The sequence below is a fragment of the Mercenaria mercenaria genome, chromosome 1, assembly GCF_021730395.1.
Source record: "Mercenaria mercenaria strain notata chromosome 1, MADL_Memer_1, whole genome shotgun sequence".
Taxonomy (NCBI): domain Eukaryota; kingdom Metazoa; phylum Mollusca; class Bivalvia; order Venerida; family Veneridae; genus Mercenaria; species Mercenaria mercenaria.
Window position 1 is genome coordinate 98,265,671 of NC_069361.1, and position 19,035 is coordinate 98,284,705.

General features: G+C 36.9%; 1 protein-coding gene across 2 annotated transcripts in view; it reads right to left on the reverse strand.

The window, feature by feature from the left end:
• Positions 1–470: 470 nt before the first annotated feature.
• LOC123564078 (anaphase-promoting complex subunit 1-like) overlaps positions 471–19,035 on the reverse strand; it is a 93,755-nt gene continuing 75,190 nt past the window's right edge. For both annotated transcript variants that reach the window (XM_053518245.1, XM_053518247.1), the window contains exons 35-46: positions 18,608–18,756; positions 18,132–18,218; positions 17,446–17,563; positions 16,171–16,248; positions 15,789–15,856; positions 13,510–13,585; positions 6,354–6,416; positions 4,399–4,479; positions 3,462–3,554; positions 2,912–3,134; positions 2,347–2,478; positions 471–1,709 (exon numbers count right to left, since the gene is read on the reverse strand). In XM_053518245.1, the coding sequence (XP_053374220.1) occupies positions 1,615–1,709; positions 2,347–2,478; positions 2,912–3,134; positions 3,462–3,554; positions 4,399–4,479; positions 6,354–6,416; positions 13,510–13,585; positions 15,789–15,856; positions 16,171–16,248; positions 17,446–17,563; positions 18,132–18,218; positions 18,608–18,756 (1,263 nt within the window). In that variant the 3' untranslated portion in view covers positions 471–1,614. The remainder of the gene's footprint in view (positions 1,710–2,346; positions 2,479–2,911; positions 3,135–3,461; positions 3,555–4,398; positions 4,480–6,353; positions 6,417–13,509; positions 13,586–15,788; positions 15,857–16,170; positions 16,249–17,445; positions 17,564–18,131; positions 18,219–18,607; positions 18,757–19,035) is intronic.

Genomic DNA, 19,035 nt, shown 5'->3' on the forward strand with positions numbered 1-19,035 from the left:
CTTCCAAATAAATTCAATTTCAATCTACCTTGATTGCGCAACCAAGATTGCCAAAGGGAGAATAACAGTATTTTTACAAACTTGTATTTCTAATGAATTTCAGTTAAAGATGTATTTGTTAATGTAAGTCTTTAATATAATCTTTAACATATGTAATACAATAGTTTCTATATTCAGATTATTCCATAGGCTTAATGTGTTTATCAAATTAATACTTATACTAAAATAACTCTATAATGGTTGGGCAACCAGGCTAAGAAAATCAAATTTTAAAAATCCTTCCAGAGAAAATCTAACATGTGATATACACTCACAGTGTAAATTGTAAATACTAATAATCCGATGTTAAAGTTGTGAAGAAATTCATTACATGACCAAAGTCTGACATACCACCTTGAAAGCTTATCTCTTTTCCCTCTTTCTAACAACAAAGAGCTTTTCACAAATCCACAAAACAAACAAAAACTATACACAACTTTATGGCATTTATTTCAAGATTTACAAAATTTCGAATTACTCAAAATTTAAACATGGTATGCAAAAAGAAATAAATATACAACACTTCAATGTAAAACATTTCATTATTTATTGAAGTGTTCTTTATACAACAGAACCTGCTTTAGCAGACACATGTAACAATCAGACTCTTTGCCTTAATCAGCCAGTCAGATGACTTCACAAAGTGACCTTTTTGTTCTAAGTTTTACTTGTCTTATGCAGACACTTGTCTGAAGCAGTTAGACTGTGTCGCTCTCTTAGCTGGCTGCCTAACACAGGTTTGACTATACACAAAATAGAAAATATTTGTTTACAAATCTGTTCTTGACAAAATCTTACAACAATCTTTCCCAATTACTTCAATGTATGTACATGTAACAGACTCCTGACTGTCCTTTCACAACTTCCATTACATACAGATCAATGTTTTTCCTTTCAAAGTTTGGCTTTATGGTAAAGTATATTGATGGTGGAGCATAATAAACGTTGAAATGAGAAATAAAATGACGGATTCATGCTGCCTTAATCCATAAAAAATTGTTATATGTTACTAGTGCTGTAGTATTGTTAATAATATGATTAAAAACATTTAACTGCTATGGTCGAGTTTGGCCATAATACTGTTATATAAACTGTCTTGCCAGCTATGAATTTGTCTTACATGATCAGCACTAGCATAAAATGAAAACTCAGATACCTATTAAAACATGAAATATCTTTTTTCTAGTAAAGTTATATCAACAGAAAGCGTTGACATTTCAAACTATTTCAGAACAATCCAAAGTCTGTATGTTGCTGTTTTAACCTAAACACTTCACTCATCTTTCATCATGATTAGTATCAGCAGATATTTTCCAAATCATGTATTAAACATCATTAGCACATAGCCTGTACATTGAAAACATTTCTCCACATGTCTTTAGCACTTCCGTTATGTCTTTCACATTTCCTTTACACATAGAGACCTGATCCATAATAATTATGTTTCAATCATCCTCAACATTCTCATTTCTTCTATCATCTTTTCCCCATAATAGAGTATTATCAGTGTGTTGTTATAGGAGGCAGTATTCTGTATGCACCAAATAGCCACGATCTTGTCCCCGCTGATGTTTGTCATCTATCAGTTTTCCAGGCATTCAGTAACATCATCAATGTACTCACATGTAATTGTGGTAGGGCAGCATACAAGGTTGGTAAACTTGGAACACCTGTAAACATATACTTACATGAGTAATATACTTCACAAGAAGAAACTAGATAGCAATACAAATACAGCTGACACTCGATATCTCAGACTCATAATTCCTACTATCCGACTATCTCAAAAACATTTTCAAGTCCCGTCCAAAAAACATGTTGTGGACAATTTATCATTTTAACTTGAATTGAGGTTATCTCAAAATAAAACACCTGATCCATTGGAGTTCGAGATATTTGAACCATTATTCCTGGATTCTGAACCAGTACAAACCTGTTCTCCGCAAGTAACTGCCAACTTCCCTCATATGAATCAGAGGTGGAGAACAAATGATTTTAGACACATCTTTTATCAAATCGTCATGGAGAACATAGGCCTCACCCAAGGATCGAACTAACAACCCCGCGATCCGTAGATCTGTGCTCTCCCTACTGAGCTAAGCTGATATAACCTAGATTTCTGACTGTAACAAAGTACATGTAGTCTGCTAAACCTAAATGAATTTTTCTGCATAGTTACGAGGGAGTACAACAAAAATGGCTTTCCGTAAGATGTCTTCAATGGAATCAAGAAGAATGTTTCCACCTGTAAATGACCGTCTGCCTGCTGTATTTGATAGGGATTAATAATTTCACACAATAACTTGCCTTCAATTGAGATATGTGCTAAGTCAGATGGACTGGGGATGTCATACCAAACTAGTACTGCAGACAGATTTCTCACTGCTGATCCCCTCACTGATTCTCCCTTTATATATTTAACAAGCACCGACAGATTCTCTGAAATATCATAAAAATTAAAGATCATCATTTTATATTTAATTGCAAATACTCCTATGTCAAAATATAACATGTACACAATCTAGCTGTCAAAAAGCCTTTTCTCTTGTTCTAAAAATATAAATATATAAAATTTGAGTCCTTGCCCGCCAGTCAATAGTCATCCAGAGCCACGTACATAGTTCTAATGAGACATTTTAACCTGTAAATACGATAGCTGTTTTATTGGGCACTGCAACTTTTTATTATAGGGTACCAGGCATTCTGGCAGGAATATTATTCTTAGTCTGGATGATGATGAGTATTATGTGAGAAACAATTATATTCAAGTAATAATACCTCATAGGTTTTTAGTGGGTTTTTTTAATCACACAACCTAACAAAGCAATTGTGCTATATCTTTAACAGTCACACTAACAATTCTAGTGCATACCATTCAACCATTTATCCAAGACATTTTTCAGCCTGTTTTTCATGGAGAGTATAAATTCAGGTTTGAGGAGTTGTTGCCCCTGAAACTCTTCCTGGATGGCAGACTGGTCCAGCATCTCTGTGCCAGTGAGGACCGAGGAGTGTTCCAAGTTGTAGTAAGCATAGATCAGTTTCAACTGACTTACACCAAGAGAGGTCCACTGAAACTCGGACCTTCGTGTGACCTGTGAAAACAATGCAACAATACTGTATATCACCTCTTTTCACAGGAAAACCGTACCCTCACCTCTATAAACTTTTACATTTAATTACTTCATGTTAAATTCAAGAAACATGCTTACAATGCTTAAAACTGTATATAAAGAAGGGAAGGAAAAAAGACCTTTTCATGTTCTATTTAATATTTTGTAAAAATAACATAAACACCAAGTATGAATAATTAAAGATCACTTTTAACATTTATGACTTTATCATTGGTGCTTTGAAGGCAAGCACACAATCATGGTATGGAGAATTTAGGATTGTGTTTACAGCAATCAAATGTTTGTTACCTGATCCAGTGTTATATGTGTAGATAAAGCCTCTGGTTTCTCCAGTGTAACACACTCATACAGTACATCTGACAGTACCTGTAACAAGTCCTCCTGATGGAATAGACAAATATGCCTGGACATTTAATTCAAACTACTGGTAACAAGTAACTGAAGCATGCTATACAATACTATACAATAAGAAAGAGTTATGGATCTTGTGTCATATGATAAGGACAATGACGAGGAAGAACTATTATAAGTTTGATTCATATCAATTACGTAAGAACTGCTTTAGTGAAAGTGCATCAAAATTAACCTGAGATTCTAAGTAAAAAGGGGACATAATTCATGAAATATTGGTGCAAGAGTGTTGGCCTTCGTGTCATATGATGTAGATTATGATTATGAATAACGTTTTAGTTCTGGATCTATTCAATAATAACAAAGATAGAGTGAAAGTGTGTCAAAACTTTAACATGAAATTTTAAGGAAGAAAGGTGGATAATTCATAAAATATTGGTGCATAAGTGTTATGCCCATTGTGTCATATTATGTAGGTGATCATGTGGAAAAATTACTTTAAGTTTGAATCAAATGCGTTCAGTAATAACAGAAATATACATGTAGTGAAAATGCATAAAAAATAACCTTAAATTCTAAACAAAAAGGGGGAATAATTCATGAAACTTGGTGTCAGAGTTATGGACCTTGAGTCAAATGGCGTGTGTGATAATGAGGAATAACAGTTTTAAGTTTGAAGTAAATCCATCAAGTAATAACAGATATAAGTTAAAGTGCATCAAAACTTTAATCAAGGTGTGGATGCAGAACAGAGGCCTACATGCATGTCTGCTCGATTAGGATAGCTCTCCATAAAATGTGTACAGTACAGCTAAAAATGTAACATATGCATGAGATGTATAAAGTTTGTTGATGTCAAGTTTTTAACACTTACAGTATTATCATGATTACTGAAAAAGTACTCTGTCAGTGCAACAACCTTGGTGTCCGAGGTAAAAGCTTTAATGACGTCCGGCTGAAACATATATACAAGTTAATATAGTACTGCATCTTGCTCACCTGACAGAACTTCAGTCAGCTGTATAAACTCAAGTAAACATCTAAATAAATCTATTCAATCCAATCCAGCCATAGTTCATGCACATTGTATCTTTTTTTCTTGTGTCTTGAGAATCAAATATATAAAAATTATTAATGGCTAATAGATAGCACCCTAATACCTGATAAAAACTAGAATATGCTTTTGTAAAAAAGCGCATGTCTCCCCCAATGCAAAGTCCTATAGGCAAGAAGTCAATAGGGTTCAGGAGCGAAAGTCAAAGTGACACTGATGGTTGGCTGCAATAGGGATCATCTACTTGGCATGTCCAGTCATCCCACTAAATTTCAACACTCTTGGCCTAGTGGTTCTCAAGTCACTGTTCAGGCTCCTGTGACCTTGACCTTTGATCAAGTGACCTCAAAATAAATAGGGGTCATCTACTCTGCATGTCCAATCATCCTATTAAGTTTCAACATTGTAGGTCAAGTGGTTCTCAAGTTATTTCCAAAAAATGATTTTACATGAACAGGCCACTGTGACCTTGACCTTTAATAGACTGACCCCAAAATCAATAGGGGTCATCTACTCTGCATGTTCAATCATCCTATGAAGTTTCAACATTCTGGGTCAAGTGGTTCTCAAGATATTTATCAGAACTGGTTATCAATGTTCAGGCCCCTGTGACCTTGACCTTCAACGAGTGACCCAAAAACAATAGAGGTCATTTACTCTGCATGAACAATCATCTATGAAGTTTCAACATTCTGGGTTGAGAGGTCTCAAGTTATTGACCCCAAAATCATAGGGTCATTACTCTGCATGACAATCATCCTATGAAGTTTCATTCTGGGTCAGTGGTTCTCAAGTTACTGAGGAAATGGTTTCATGTTCAGCCCCTGTGACCTTGACCTTTAACAGAGTGACCCTAAAATCGTTAGGGGTCATCTACTCTGCATGACCAATCATCCTATGAAGTTTCATCATTCTGGGTCAAGTGGTTCTCAAGTTACTGACCGGAAATGGTTTTCAATGTTCAGCGCCCCTGTGACCTTGACCTTTCACAGAAGTTTACCCCAAAATCGTTAGGGGTACTTCGATACTCTGCATACCATACAATCATCCTATTAAGTTTCAACATTCTGGGTCAAGTGGTTCTCAAGTTACTGACGGAAATGGTTTTCAATGTTCAGGCCCCTGTGACCTTGACCTTTAATGGAGTGACCCCAAAATCGATAGGGGTCATCTACTTTGCATGTACAATCATCCTATGAAGTTTCAACATTCTGGGTCAAGTGGTTCTCAAGTTATTGATCGGATATGGTTTTCCATGTTCAGGCCCCTGTGACCTTGACCTTTGATGGAGTGACCCCAAAATCAATAGGGGTCATCTACTCTTCATGACCAATCATCCTATGAAGTTTCAACATTCTGGGTCAAGTGGTTCTCTAGTTATTGATCGGAAATGGTTTTCAATGTTCAGGCCCCTGTGACCTTGACCTTTGACAGAGTGACCCCAAAAACAATACGGGTCATCTACTCCAGCAGCCCTACAACCCTATGAAGTTTGAAGGTTCTATGTCAAACGGTTCTCCATTTATTGCTCGGAAATGAAGTGTGACGTACGGACGGACGGACGGAAGGACGGACGGACAGGGCAAAAACAATATGTCTCCTGGGGGAGACATAATAAACACGACTACCAAGTAAGCATGTAGGAACATTCTGGGTTAGAAAACTGTCATATTATACAGTCTACCTCCATTTTACAACATTATTTTTACCAAAATTCAAGGAAATGAAAATATACATTCAAAATAAATTAAAGTAAAAATCTATTACACAGTTACCTTAACACATGTTTGAGAAGACTGGTCTACTGTGAGAGATTTGGCAAGCATACTTCTATATCCCTACAATGAATATTGTTATATATATTGTGTCATGTTAACATAACTTTAATATCACACAATGCTCCAGAATAGAAAATGTACACATTGTTTGTTTGTTTTGGGTTTAACGCCGTTTTTCAACAGTATTTCAGTCATGCAACGGCGGGCAGTTAACCTAACCAGTGTTCCTGGATTCTGTACCAGTACAAACCTGTTCTCCGCAAGTAACTGCCAACTTCCCCACATGAATCAGAAGTGGAGGACTAATGATTTCAGACACAATGTCGTTTATCAAATAGTCATGGAGAACACACGCCCCGCCCGAGGATCGAACTCACGACCCCAGAATCCGTAGACCAACGCTCTACCTACTGAACTAAGCGGGCGGGCTATGTACACATTGATATTTGTTTTGAAGAATGTCAAACAGTCTATTTTTTTGCACATTTCTAGCTGTATTCATGTAGAATATCTTTAAAGTAGGGATGGCAACGAATATTCGAATATTCGAATACTGTTTCATATTTCGAATATTCGGAAAAAATATAAGATCATAAGAAATAAATAAAAACCAAAAGAAAGATCCACTATGTACGTTTATCTAATTTACCAAACTTCGCTTTCATAGTAGATGGCTTCAGTCGCTGTCAGACGTGTCACTTTGTATATTCGTATTCGTATATTAGCGTGCCGAGATTGTATATCGCTATGGTGATGACATTATACCCTGTAGTAAATACCGCTAATTGCTTTTCTTTAGAAATTTTATTGGTCCCTGATTGATGTAAATCCGTTACAAATCACCTTATTTTCGGTAGGTGCGAACCGCATGTGTAATTAAAAATCATTAGAATGCACTTGAACTAATGACTCGGTTTTCAATCAAAGTCTATTTAAAATGTATTTGAGTAAAGAAATGTGCCGAAAAGTGTTGAAAACAAGTCAAATGTTATGAATATTATTTCAATAAAAAAAAAGTTTAAGCTTTTGAATTTTTTTTGTTATTTTAATGAAAACGGATCATCCTCTTGATAATAAATGTATTTCGTATGAAAAAAAAAATAGTAGAATCTACTCAATATTCAGACAAAGGGTAAAGTTAAGCAAAATATATCGTTTATTAGATACCCCCACAATCTTAATCTTACATGTCGTTTAATTGAAAATATTGTTCATGCTATTACGCGAATCTACTGTCAAACAAGAGCACCGCCTTGCGGGTGCTGACGCTCATCTGATTTTTTTTGTATAATAGAAATATTGTCCTACCCATGATTTTCTAAGTCTAAAAAGGGCCATCATTCTTGCAAAAAAGCAGGATAGAGTTATGTTTCTTGATGTACAGTGTCCACTTATGATGGTGAAAAACTGTTGCAAGTTTTAAAGCAATAGCTTTGATAGTTTATGAGAAAAGTTGACTTAAACATAATATTCAACCAAGAAAATGATTTTTCTAAGTCCAAAAGGGGCAATAATTATTGCAAAAAGCAGGATGGAGTTATGTTGCTTGCTGTACAGGGTCAGCTTATGATGGTGAACAAGTGTTACAAGTTTCAAAGCAATAGCTTTGATAGTTTAAGAGAAAAAGTTTACCTAAACATAAAACTTAACCAAGAAATCTGATATTTTCTAAGTCCAAAAGGGGCCATAAATCTTGCAAAAAGCAGGATGGAGTTATGTTTCTTGCTGTACAGGGTCAGCCTATGATGGTGACCAAGTGTTGCAAGTTTTAAAGCAATAGCTTTGATAGTTTAGGATTAAAGCTGACCTAAACATAAAACTTAACCAAGAAAACTGATTTTCTAAGTCCAAAAGGGGCAATAATTCTTGCAAAAAGCAAGATGGAGTTATGTTTCTTGATGTACAGGGTCTGCTTATGATGGTGAACAAGTATTCCAAGTTTCAAAGCAATAGCTTTGATAGTTTAGGAGAAAAATTGACCTAAACATAAAACTTAACCAAGAAATCTGATATTTTCTAAGTACAAAAGGGGCCATAAATCTTGCAAAAAGCAAGATGGAGTTATGTTTCTTACTATACAGGGTCAGCTTATGATGGTGAACAAGTATTCCAAGTTTCAAAGCAATAGCTTTGATAGTTTAGGAGAAAAGCTGACCTAAACATAAAACTTAACCAGGCAACGCCGACGCAGACGCCGACGCCGACGCCGACAACCGCTCAAGTGATGACAATAACTCATCATTTTTTTTCAAAAAATCAGATGAGCTAAAAATGTAAGCAATGCCGCCTGTCTTTTTAAAGTATTTCGCGCGATCATCCGATTGGAAGTGTTATATCTGTGGAGAGAACCTTACTTACGGGAGGGCAACATCCATGTAAAAATAGGTAAAACCTATATAAATTATATGTAAACGAAGGAAAATAACAAATATTTTATATTCAAAAAGATGAAAAAGAGACAAGAACGATTAGTCAGTCTTAACTCGTCAATGTCTGAATTACTTCCGGTGTAAACGAAAGTAAAATTAATGCAGATCGCTGCTAGGGTACGATAAATTCATAAGATTTTGAGTTACTTGTTGACCGAATATCATTTGAAGGTTGACCGAATATTCGAATACCAAAACTGCTATTCGTTGCCATCCCTACTTTAAAGATAAAGACAGAATTTTTTTAAGATGACATTTTCACAACTTACAACTGCACATGTGTAAAGGCATACTAATTTGTGTTTCATTTTTTTCTTGATTATGGTCAATCACTACAATCTATATTAAATGTACATTCGCACTGATACCCTGTGTCAACACGTGTATACACAATTTCATAATCATGACAAAAATAAATTACCAACATGTATGCTGACAGATTACAAGTCATGAGAAATGCAAACTAGAATATGCTTTTGTAGAAAAGCGCATGTCTCCCCCAATGCAGTCGTATAGGCAAGAAGTCAATAGGGGAAAGGAGCAAAAGTCAAAGAAATACTGATGGTTGGCTGCAATAGGGATCATCTTCTTGGCATATCCAGTAATCCCACTAAGTTTCAACATTCTGGGCCTAGTGGTTCTCAAGTTATGAATTGGAAATGGTTTTTCATGTTCAGGCTCCTGTGACCTTGACCTTTGATCAAGTGACCCCAAAATCAATAGGGGTCATCTACTCTGCATGTCCAATCATCCTATTAAGTTTCAATATTCTGGGTCAGTGGTTCTCAAGTTACTGACCGGAAATGATTTTACATGATCAAGTGGTTCTCTAGGTATTGACTGGAAAAAGTTTTCTATGTTCAGCCCCCTGCGACCTTGACCTTTGATGGAGTGATCCCAGAAACAATAGGGGTCATCTACTCTGTAAGTCCTATCACCCTATGAAGTTTGAAGGTTCTAGGTCAAATGGTTCTCAAGTTATTGACCAGAAATGGATTTCCATTTTCTGTTCACTGTAACCTTGACCTTTAATAGACTGACCCCAATATCAATAGAGGTCATCTACTCTGTATGTCCAATCATTCTATGAAGTTTCAATATTCTGGGTCAGTGGTTCTCAAGTTACTGACCGGAAATGATTTTACATGATCAAGCCCCTGTGATCTTGACCTTTAACAGAGTGACCCCAAAATCGATAGGGGTCATCTACTCTGCATGACCAGTCAACCTATGAAGTTTCAACATTCTGGGTCAAGTGGTTCTCAAGTTATTGATCGGAAATGGTTTTCAATGTTCAGGCCCCTATTTTTTGACCTTTGATGGAGTGACCACAAAAACAATAGGGGTCGTCTACTCCAGCAGCCCTACCACCCTATGATGTTTGAAGTTTCTAGGTCAAATGGTTCTCCCGTTATTGATCGGAAATGAAGTGTGACAGACGGAAGGACGGACAGGGCAAAAACAATATGTCTCCCCCAGTGAGGGGAGGGAGACATAACAAGAGGGTCATGATGACCCTGGATCGCTCACCTGAGAAATATGAGCTACATGTTTCAAATGTCAAACTGATGATTTTTAGAAATTTTTTGGAAGATTTTCCGATGTACAATCAAGTAACCCCTGGGGCGGGGCCAATTTTATCCTGGGGGTCATGATTTCAACAAAATTTGTAGAAGTCTACTAGGCAATGTTACATATCAAATATCTAAAATCTAGGCCTTCTGGTTTATTTTTAGCAAATTTATGAAGATTTCCCTATGTACAATCAAGTAACCCCTGGGGCTGGGTCATTTTGACCGTGGGGGGTCAAGATTTGAACAAATTTTGTAGAGGTCCACTAGGCAATGCTACATGTCAATATCTAAGCTCTAGGCCTTCTGGTTTATTTTTAGAAAATTTTGAAGATTTTTCTATGTACAATCAAGTAACCCCTGGGGCTGAGTCAATTTGATCCTGGGGGGGGGGGGGTGAAGATTTGAACAAATTTTATAGAGGCCCACTAGGCAATGCTACATGTCAAATATCTAAGCTCTAGGCCTTCTGGTTTATTTTTAGAAATTCTATGTACAATCAGTAACCCCATGGGGCGGGGTCAAATTGACCCCGGGGGTCATGATTTGAATAAATTTTGTAGAGGTCCACTAGGCAATGATACATGTCAAATATCTAAGCTCTAGGCCTTCTGCTTTATTTTTAGAATTTTTTTGAAGATTTTCCTATGTAAAATCAAGTGACCCCTGAGGCAGGGTCAATTTTGACCCTGATGATCATGATTTGAACAAATTTTGTAGAGGTCCACTAGGCAATGTTACATGTCAAATATCTTAGCTCTAGGCCTCCTGGTTTATTCTTTAAAAAAAATTGAAGATTTTCCTATAGAAATCTATGTAAAATCAAGTGACCTCTGGGGAGGGGTCAATTTTGACCCCGGGGTCATGATTTGAACAACTTTAGTAGAGGTCCAATAGGCAATGCTACATGTCAAATATCTAAGCTCTAGGGCTTCTGGTTTTTGAGAAGAAGGTTTTTTAAAATTTTCCTATGTAAAATCAAGTGACCCCTGGGGCGGGGTCAATTTTGACCCCGGGGTCATAATTTGAAAAAAGTTGGTAGAGGTCCACTAGGCAATGCTTCACACCAAATATCTAAGCTCTAGGGCTTCTGGTTTTTGAGAAGAAGATTTTTAAAGTTTTTCCTGTTGGTTGCCATGGCAACCAGAGTTCTGCATGGAATTCAATTCTTTGAACAATTTTTAAAGAAGACCATCCAAGGAACATCCCTGTGAAGTTTCATCAAAATTGGCCTGTTGGTTTAGGAGGAGATGTTGTTTAAAGGAAAGTGTGGACGGAAGACGGATGGACACCGGCCGGACGGACGTACAACAGATGGAAGCCGAACGGTGAGTGATCACAACACCTCACCCTCAGCACTTTCTGCTTGGGTGAGCTAAAAATCTGAGAATGATAAACTTAATACAAGAGGACCATGATGGTCCTGAATCGCTCACCTGTCCCCAAATGACCCAGTTTTGAACTGAGTATGACGTCGTTTTATCTATTATTTGACATAGTGACCTAGTTTTTGAGCTCATGTGACCTAGAACTTGACCTAGATATCATCAAGGTGAACATTCTGACCAATTTTCTTGAAAATCCATTCAAAAGTATGGCCTCTAGAGAGGTCACAAGGTTTTTCTATTATTTGACCTACTGACCTAGTTTTTGACCACAGTTGACCCAGTTTCAAACATGACCTAGATATCATCAACATGAACATTCAGACCAACTTTCATACAGATCCCACGAAAAATATGGCCTCTAGAGAGGTCACAAGGTTTTTCTATTATCTGACCTACTGACCTAGTTTTTGTTGGCACGTGACCCAGTTTCAAACTTGACCTAGATATTATCAAGGTGAACATTCTGATTAATTTTCATGAAGATCCATTCAAAAGTATGGCCTCTAGAGAGGTCACAAGGTTTTTCTATTTTTAGACCTACTGACCTAGTTTTTGACCGCAGTTGACCCAGTTTCAATTCTGACCTAGAAATCATCAAGATGAGCATTCAGACCAACTTTCATACAGATCCCATGATAATTATGGCCTCTAGATAGCTCACAAGGTTTTCTATTATTTGACCTACTGACCCAGTTTTTGTCGGCATGTGACCCAGTTTCGAACTTGACCTAGATATTATCAAGGTGAACATTCTGACCAATTTTCATGAAGATCCATTCAAAAGTATGGCCTCTAGAGAGGTCACAAGGTTTTTCTATTTTTAGACCTACTGACCTAGTTTTTAACCGCAGTTGACCCAGTTTCGAACTTTACCTAGATATCATCAAGATGAACATTCAGACCAACTTTCATACAGATCCCATGAAAAATATGGCCTCTAGAGAGGTCACAAGGGTTTTTTATTATTTGACCTACTGACCTAGTTTTTGTCGGCATGTGACCCAGTTTCAAACTTGACCTAGATATCAAGGTGAACATTCTGAGTAATTTTCATGAAGATCCATTCGAAAGTATGGCTTCTAGAGAGGTCACAAGGTTTTTCTGTTTTTAGACCTACTGACCTAGTTTTTGACCGCAGTTGACCCAGTTTCAAGCTTGACCTAGATATCATCAAGATGAATACTCAGACCAACCTTCATACAGATCCCATGAAAAATATGGCCTCTAGATAGGTCACAAGGGTTTTCTATTATTTGACCTACTGACCTAGTTTTTGTCGGCACGTGACCAAGTTTCGAACTTGACCTAGATATCATCAAGATGAACATTCTGACCAACCTTCATACAGATCCCATGAAAAATATGGCCTCTAGAGAGGTCTCAAGGTTTTTCTATTATTTGACCTACTGACCTAGTTTTTGTTGGCACGTGACCCAGTTTTGAGCTTGACCTAGATATCATCAAGATGAACATTCTGACTAACTTTCATGAAGATCCATTGAAAAATATGGCCTCTAGAGAGGACACAAGGTTTTTCTATTTTTAGACCTACTTACCTAGTTTTGGATGGCACTTGACCCAGTTTCAAACTTGACCTAGATATCATCAAGATGAACATTCTGACCAACTTTCATAAAGATCCCATGAAAAATGTGACCTGTAGAGTGGTCACAAGCAAATGTTTACGGACGCACGGACGACTGACGCCACGCGATCACAAAAGCTCACCTTGTCACTTCGTGACAGGTGAGCTAAAAATGTTTACCTTTGGATCTTCCACATACGAGAGATGACCTGCTCTCTGTTTTACATATAATGTTCCATTGTGTTTTAGAAGTAACCTGAAAACACAGAATTGTAAAATTAAAGAGGACAGAAATTTTTAATTGTAAATGAACACATTCTGCTTAGTAAATTAATAATACAACAGGGGCATAATAGCCCTAGATTGCTCACCCGAGTTTCTGAGCTTAAACAAGCCACAGAATGTTTAACTTGGAATTAAGCCCATAATATGCTCCATGTGTCAAAAAGTTCCAGAGGTAGTAGAAATTGATAACATAAATTAGTGTGACAGATGACAAACAGTTCAAACACTATATGCTTCTGACATCTTTAAAATTGGGTGGGAAAAATACACACAGACCATTGGAGCAGGCTGAGGGTGTTTTGGAAGGTCTCTTTAAAATGGGTATCTGTATCCAGTGGTTCATAAGAATCAGTTGTTCAGAAGTATATATTTAGCTCTAGTGTCACCTCAAAGGCAGAAACTTGTGAATCTTAAAATGATGCTACACACTAAGACTGGTGAAGATCCATAAAATCATTCAAGCCATTTTATATTTTTAGCTTAGCAGCCCCTAAAAGGATCCAATCACTTCAACTTGAACAAAAATTGGAAGAGGACATTATAATGATGCTCCAGACCAAGTCTGATGAAGATCTATCTAGCGGTGCATGAGAAGAAGTGATTTCAAGTGTTTTCTACAAGTGTAGTTCTGAGAAGTAGTTTTAGAGAAGTGGTCATCTGAAGTAAAGTGTTGTTGTACAGAAGGATGGACAACAGATGGTGACCCATAACAACAGCTCCGCCCAAGCACTTAGTCCTCAGGTGAGCCAAAAAATAGAACTAGTGCCACAATATGAACTGAAATACTGGCTTGTAAGTATCAAAAAAGAACTAGTGCCATAATATGAACTGAAACTAGAGCTGCTTTGGAAAAAACAGCATGTCTCCCACAACTGCCTAATCATCTGAATAGTAGTATATGAGTCAACCATGCACCAAGACCTCAACTGCCTTATCAGACTTTCAGTGCTTTGATGATCAAAAACAAGTTTCAGTGCTTTGATGATCAAAAACAAGTTTCAAGGGCCATAACTCCGAAGTGCCTGGGCTGATTTGGCTAGTTATCAAACTTGGCCAAGGACTTATTGGCAAACACATTTTATTCAAGTTTGGTGAAGATTGGATGCGAAATGTTCGACTTAGAATGCGGACAAGATTTGTGACAGACAGACAGACAGACAGACAGGAGTAAATCAATATGTCTCCCACACCACTGTGTGGTGGGAGACATAATACTAGCTTGAAAATACCAACAAGTGTGCCAGACTGTCACAAAATACGCCTGTCTTAATGTTCAGTTACGTATCATAAAGGTAATAATGTTGATTAACCCCAAATAAGAGTAAGAAGGAATCAAGGTATTTATGTGGTTCTATGCGGGATGAAAATGACAATCGGATCAAAACTGTTTGAATGGACAAGGCTAATTTCGCAGATTTCAAGTAATTCAAGGGCCATAATCCAAGAGTGCCTGGGGCGATTTGGGTGGTTATCGAACTTGGCCCAGATATTATACCCACAAACATTGTCACAAAGTTTGGTGAAGATCGGATGAAAACTGTGCGACTTAGAGGGCGGACAAGGCTAAATTCACAGATTTTGAGTAATTCAAGGGCCATAATCCAGAGTACCTGGGGCGATTTGGGTGTTTATTGAACCTGGCCAAGGTATTATGCTTACAAACATTGTTAGCAAGTTTGGTGAAGATCGGATGAAAACTGTTCGACTTAGAGAGCGGACAAGGCTAAATTCGCATATTTCGAGTAATTCAAAGGCCATAATCCAACCTGGCCGAGATATTATGCCCATAAACATTGTCACCAAGTTTGGTGAAGATCGGATGAAAGCTGTTCGACATAGAGGGCGGACAAGGCTAAATTTGCAGTTTTTCGAGTAATTCAAGGGCCATAATCCAAGTGTGCCTAAGGCGATTTGGCTTGTTATCAAACTTGGCCGATATATTATGCCAACAAACATTATCAGCAAGTTTGGCAAAGATTGGATGAAAACTGTTCAACTCAGAGAGCAGACAAGGCTAAATTTGCAGTTTTTCAAGTAATTCAAGGGCCATAATCCAAGACTGCTAAAAAGAACTAGTGACATAATATGAACTGAAATACTGGCCTGAAAGCTACTGCCACAAAGTGAAATAAAATACTGGCCTGAAAGTACCAAAAAATGAACTATATACTTACTTTAAGCTGTTCCAGTTTTTATCTTTATGAAATACAATTGGCCAATATCTGGGTCCAAGTATCTTTATCTGGAAACGAATAATTTAACATTATTACACTTGAAAGTAATGATCGTCTGTATTTTAATCCACAGAAACAATAAACCTGGTACTTTTGGGGGAGAGGCAAGATGGTAAGAGAGGAGATTGACATATTTTTTTTATATTTAAAACATTTTGGAGTATTTCACTGATTTAGAATTGTTCTTGATTTATTCTTCAAAATAACAGTTTCAAGATATGTTTAGGCTATTGATTTTGTCTTCAGATACCATAAACATTCATGCTCATGAATACCTGATGACTTTACAGCAATAAACTGCTAGAAAACCGAATGGACTTACCTCTTGTAAAAGATCTAGTTCTGGTAATATACATGGAGCAGATGTCTTATAGGACTCATTAAAGTAGTGTTCTGTGTCCTGTCAAACAGAGAAATACAGAAAACATGATCAGCTAAACATTTCAGAAATCATCGAGGTTGATTAATGGACAACAATTAAAATCATTTTGATCAATAATAGAAAATTTATTTTTCATCTTTTATTGAAAAGCTGATTTGTGACAAATACATGTTCTAACTTACCTTGGTCATGTAAGTGTGCATACTGTATGATACTGTTAACCAAAGGTCTTTGCCAAGTTGTATAAACTGGACAAATATTTATACTATATGCTGAAACTAAAGGACAACTTTCACACAGAAAATAGCTTCAGTTTTGGACAAATTCTGACAAAGGACAGGAAAAAAATACTACCATTTGACCTCCAAGTGTGACCTTGATCTTTGAGCTAGGGGTTTAAACGTTAAGCATGATACAGTGTCTCATTATGGGATATTTTTGTGCCAAGTAATATTAAAATTGCTTCCATTATGACAGAGTTATGGACCAACTGGAAAACAAACTTTGACCTCTGAGTGTGACCTTGAACTTTGGGCTAGGGGTCTGGGTGTTATGCATATCACATTGTCTTATAATAAGACACAATTGTGCCAAGTGATATTAAAACCCCTTAGATGACAGTGTTATGGACCATACAGGAAAAAAAGCACTCAACCTTTGACCTACAAATGTGACCTTGGCCTTTGAGCTAGGGTCTGATTATGGGGGACCTTTGTGCCAAGTAATACTAGTAATAAAATCCCTTGATGGATGGTTGAGTTACAGACTTGACAGGAAGCCCTGTTAAAATTTGACCTCCAAGTGTGACCTTGACCTTTGAGCTAGGTGTCCTTATTTTGCATGTGAGACACTGTCTCATTGTGGGGAACATTTGTGCCAAGAAGTAATATTAAAATCTCTTGATGGATGACAGTTACAGACTGGACACAAATTCGGGACATACGCATGGATGCTGCAATTACTTTGTACAGCTCTCTTGGGTGAGGGGGAAGGAAGAGTTTTTCCCCTATCTACTGTACTTTTAACCCAATTTCTACAGAAATATAGCAGAAAATTCTGTATCTATAGCCCTAGGTTTTTACTTTAAACCTGATTTTTATCAGAAATGTAGCAAGGAAATCCTGTATCAATCAATCCCTTTGATACTTACTTTGAATGTGGTTTTCTATAGGAACATTTCACAGAAATCCAGTCCCTACAACCACTGATACTTACTTTAAACCTGATTTCTATTGGAACGTAGCAAGGAAATCCTGTATCAACATCCCTGGGTAACATGGTCCTCAACTCTGCTGCCAAAACATACAGATGTCGAAATGCTTGTAAATGATACCTACAATTGTACAATCACTCTCTTTAGACTAAAAAAAAACCCCAGACAGTTTGTATTTGCATGTTGTCTGATTTAAGATTCGTCAGGCATTTGAAAACTTTAACTTTAAAGAAGAAACTACCATTCAAAACAAGAATCAAGTTTCATCTGAATTAATCTGTAGAAAGGATCCTTCAGCAAATAATATCACTTGTTCGAGTCAAATCTTAAGATAAACAGGAGGTTTGTAAACATGTATGCCCCCCCCCCCCCCCCAACGATGGGTTGTCCCATTTTCAGTCCCATGATCACTATGACCTTGACCTTTGATCTACTAAACCACAAAATAATAGGGGTCATCAACTTCATAAATCTAATCTTGCTACCAAGTTTGAAAGTCATGGGTCCAGTGGTTCTGCAGATACTGGTTGGAAAACGTTCACTCTATTGACTGAACAACTGACAAACGCAACAGACAGGTGCAAAGCAATATACTCCCACCTCTTTGAGGTGTGCATAATTACAGATTTCAGCATGCTAGAAGAGCTACAAGTATCAGTTAAATATCTATAAATAGTTTTATATTTACCTATTGTCATTACTATGTGTAGGAAATTTAGGGAAGAATGCACACAACATCACTGCTATAGCCTCATCTTTTGTGCTCAAGGTGTACCTAAAACAATGGAACCGCACATCTTAAATAGTTCACACTTCTCAATTTTCCTTAGAAAAATGTCATGATATAAAATATACAAAAACTACAAAGGTGTTTCTATATCAAACCATGGCCTACAAAAACATCAAAGGTAATGACTTTCTATATACCTGTGTAGCCATACCTCCTTTAACAAATGATCAAATTCATTATTTTATTTACAAACAAGTCCATATGTATAAAGTGAAGGACGCAAATAATCATAAAACTAACGAGTTACGGATTTCTGTCAAGTACTCATTTTCTGCCACCAAGGATATCACTAACAAATTACGGAAAACATGTTTCAAGAACTCACTTGCTGTTCGAGGTTAAAAAGTTATGGAAAATATCTTTCAAGTACTCACTTTCCACCTCCGAGGAAGAGTAAACCTATAGCCATACTGATTGCAATATGAGATCCATACATCACATACAGGTTATACGGCGGACCAACACGAGACCTGAACATTCGACACATACGTAATACTTCAAGGTTACCTGTCCCTGCCATCACCTGTAACAAGGATGTGTATTGTAGATGACTGTTTATCTGGTGAGAATGTTATGCAAGAATTTGTTGAAGTAGCAACAACATGCAAACAATTTTAAAAAAATTCTAAAGAATCAGAATCTAATCTTATTTGCATCATTACATTTACACTGTTAAAGAAACAATTTATCAGTATGTAATATAACTGCTAACTCTGTCCTTAAGTTATGCAACATGTCCTTTGAAAACTTAAGATCCCCATAATCATCTACAAAACATTAAATTATGGGCAAGAGAGTAAAA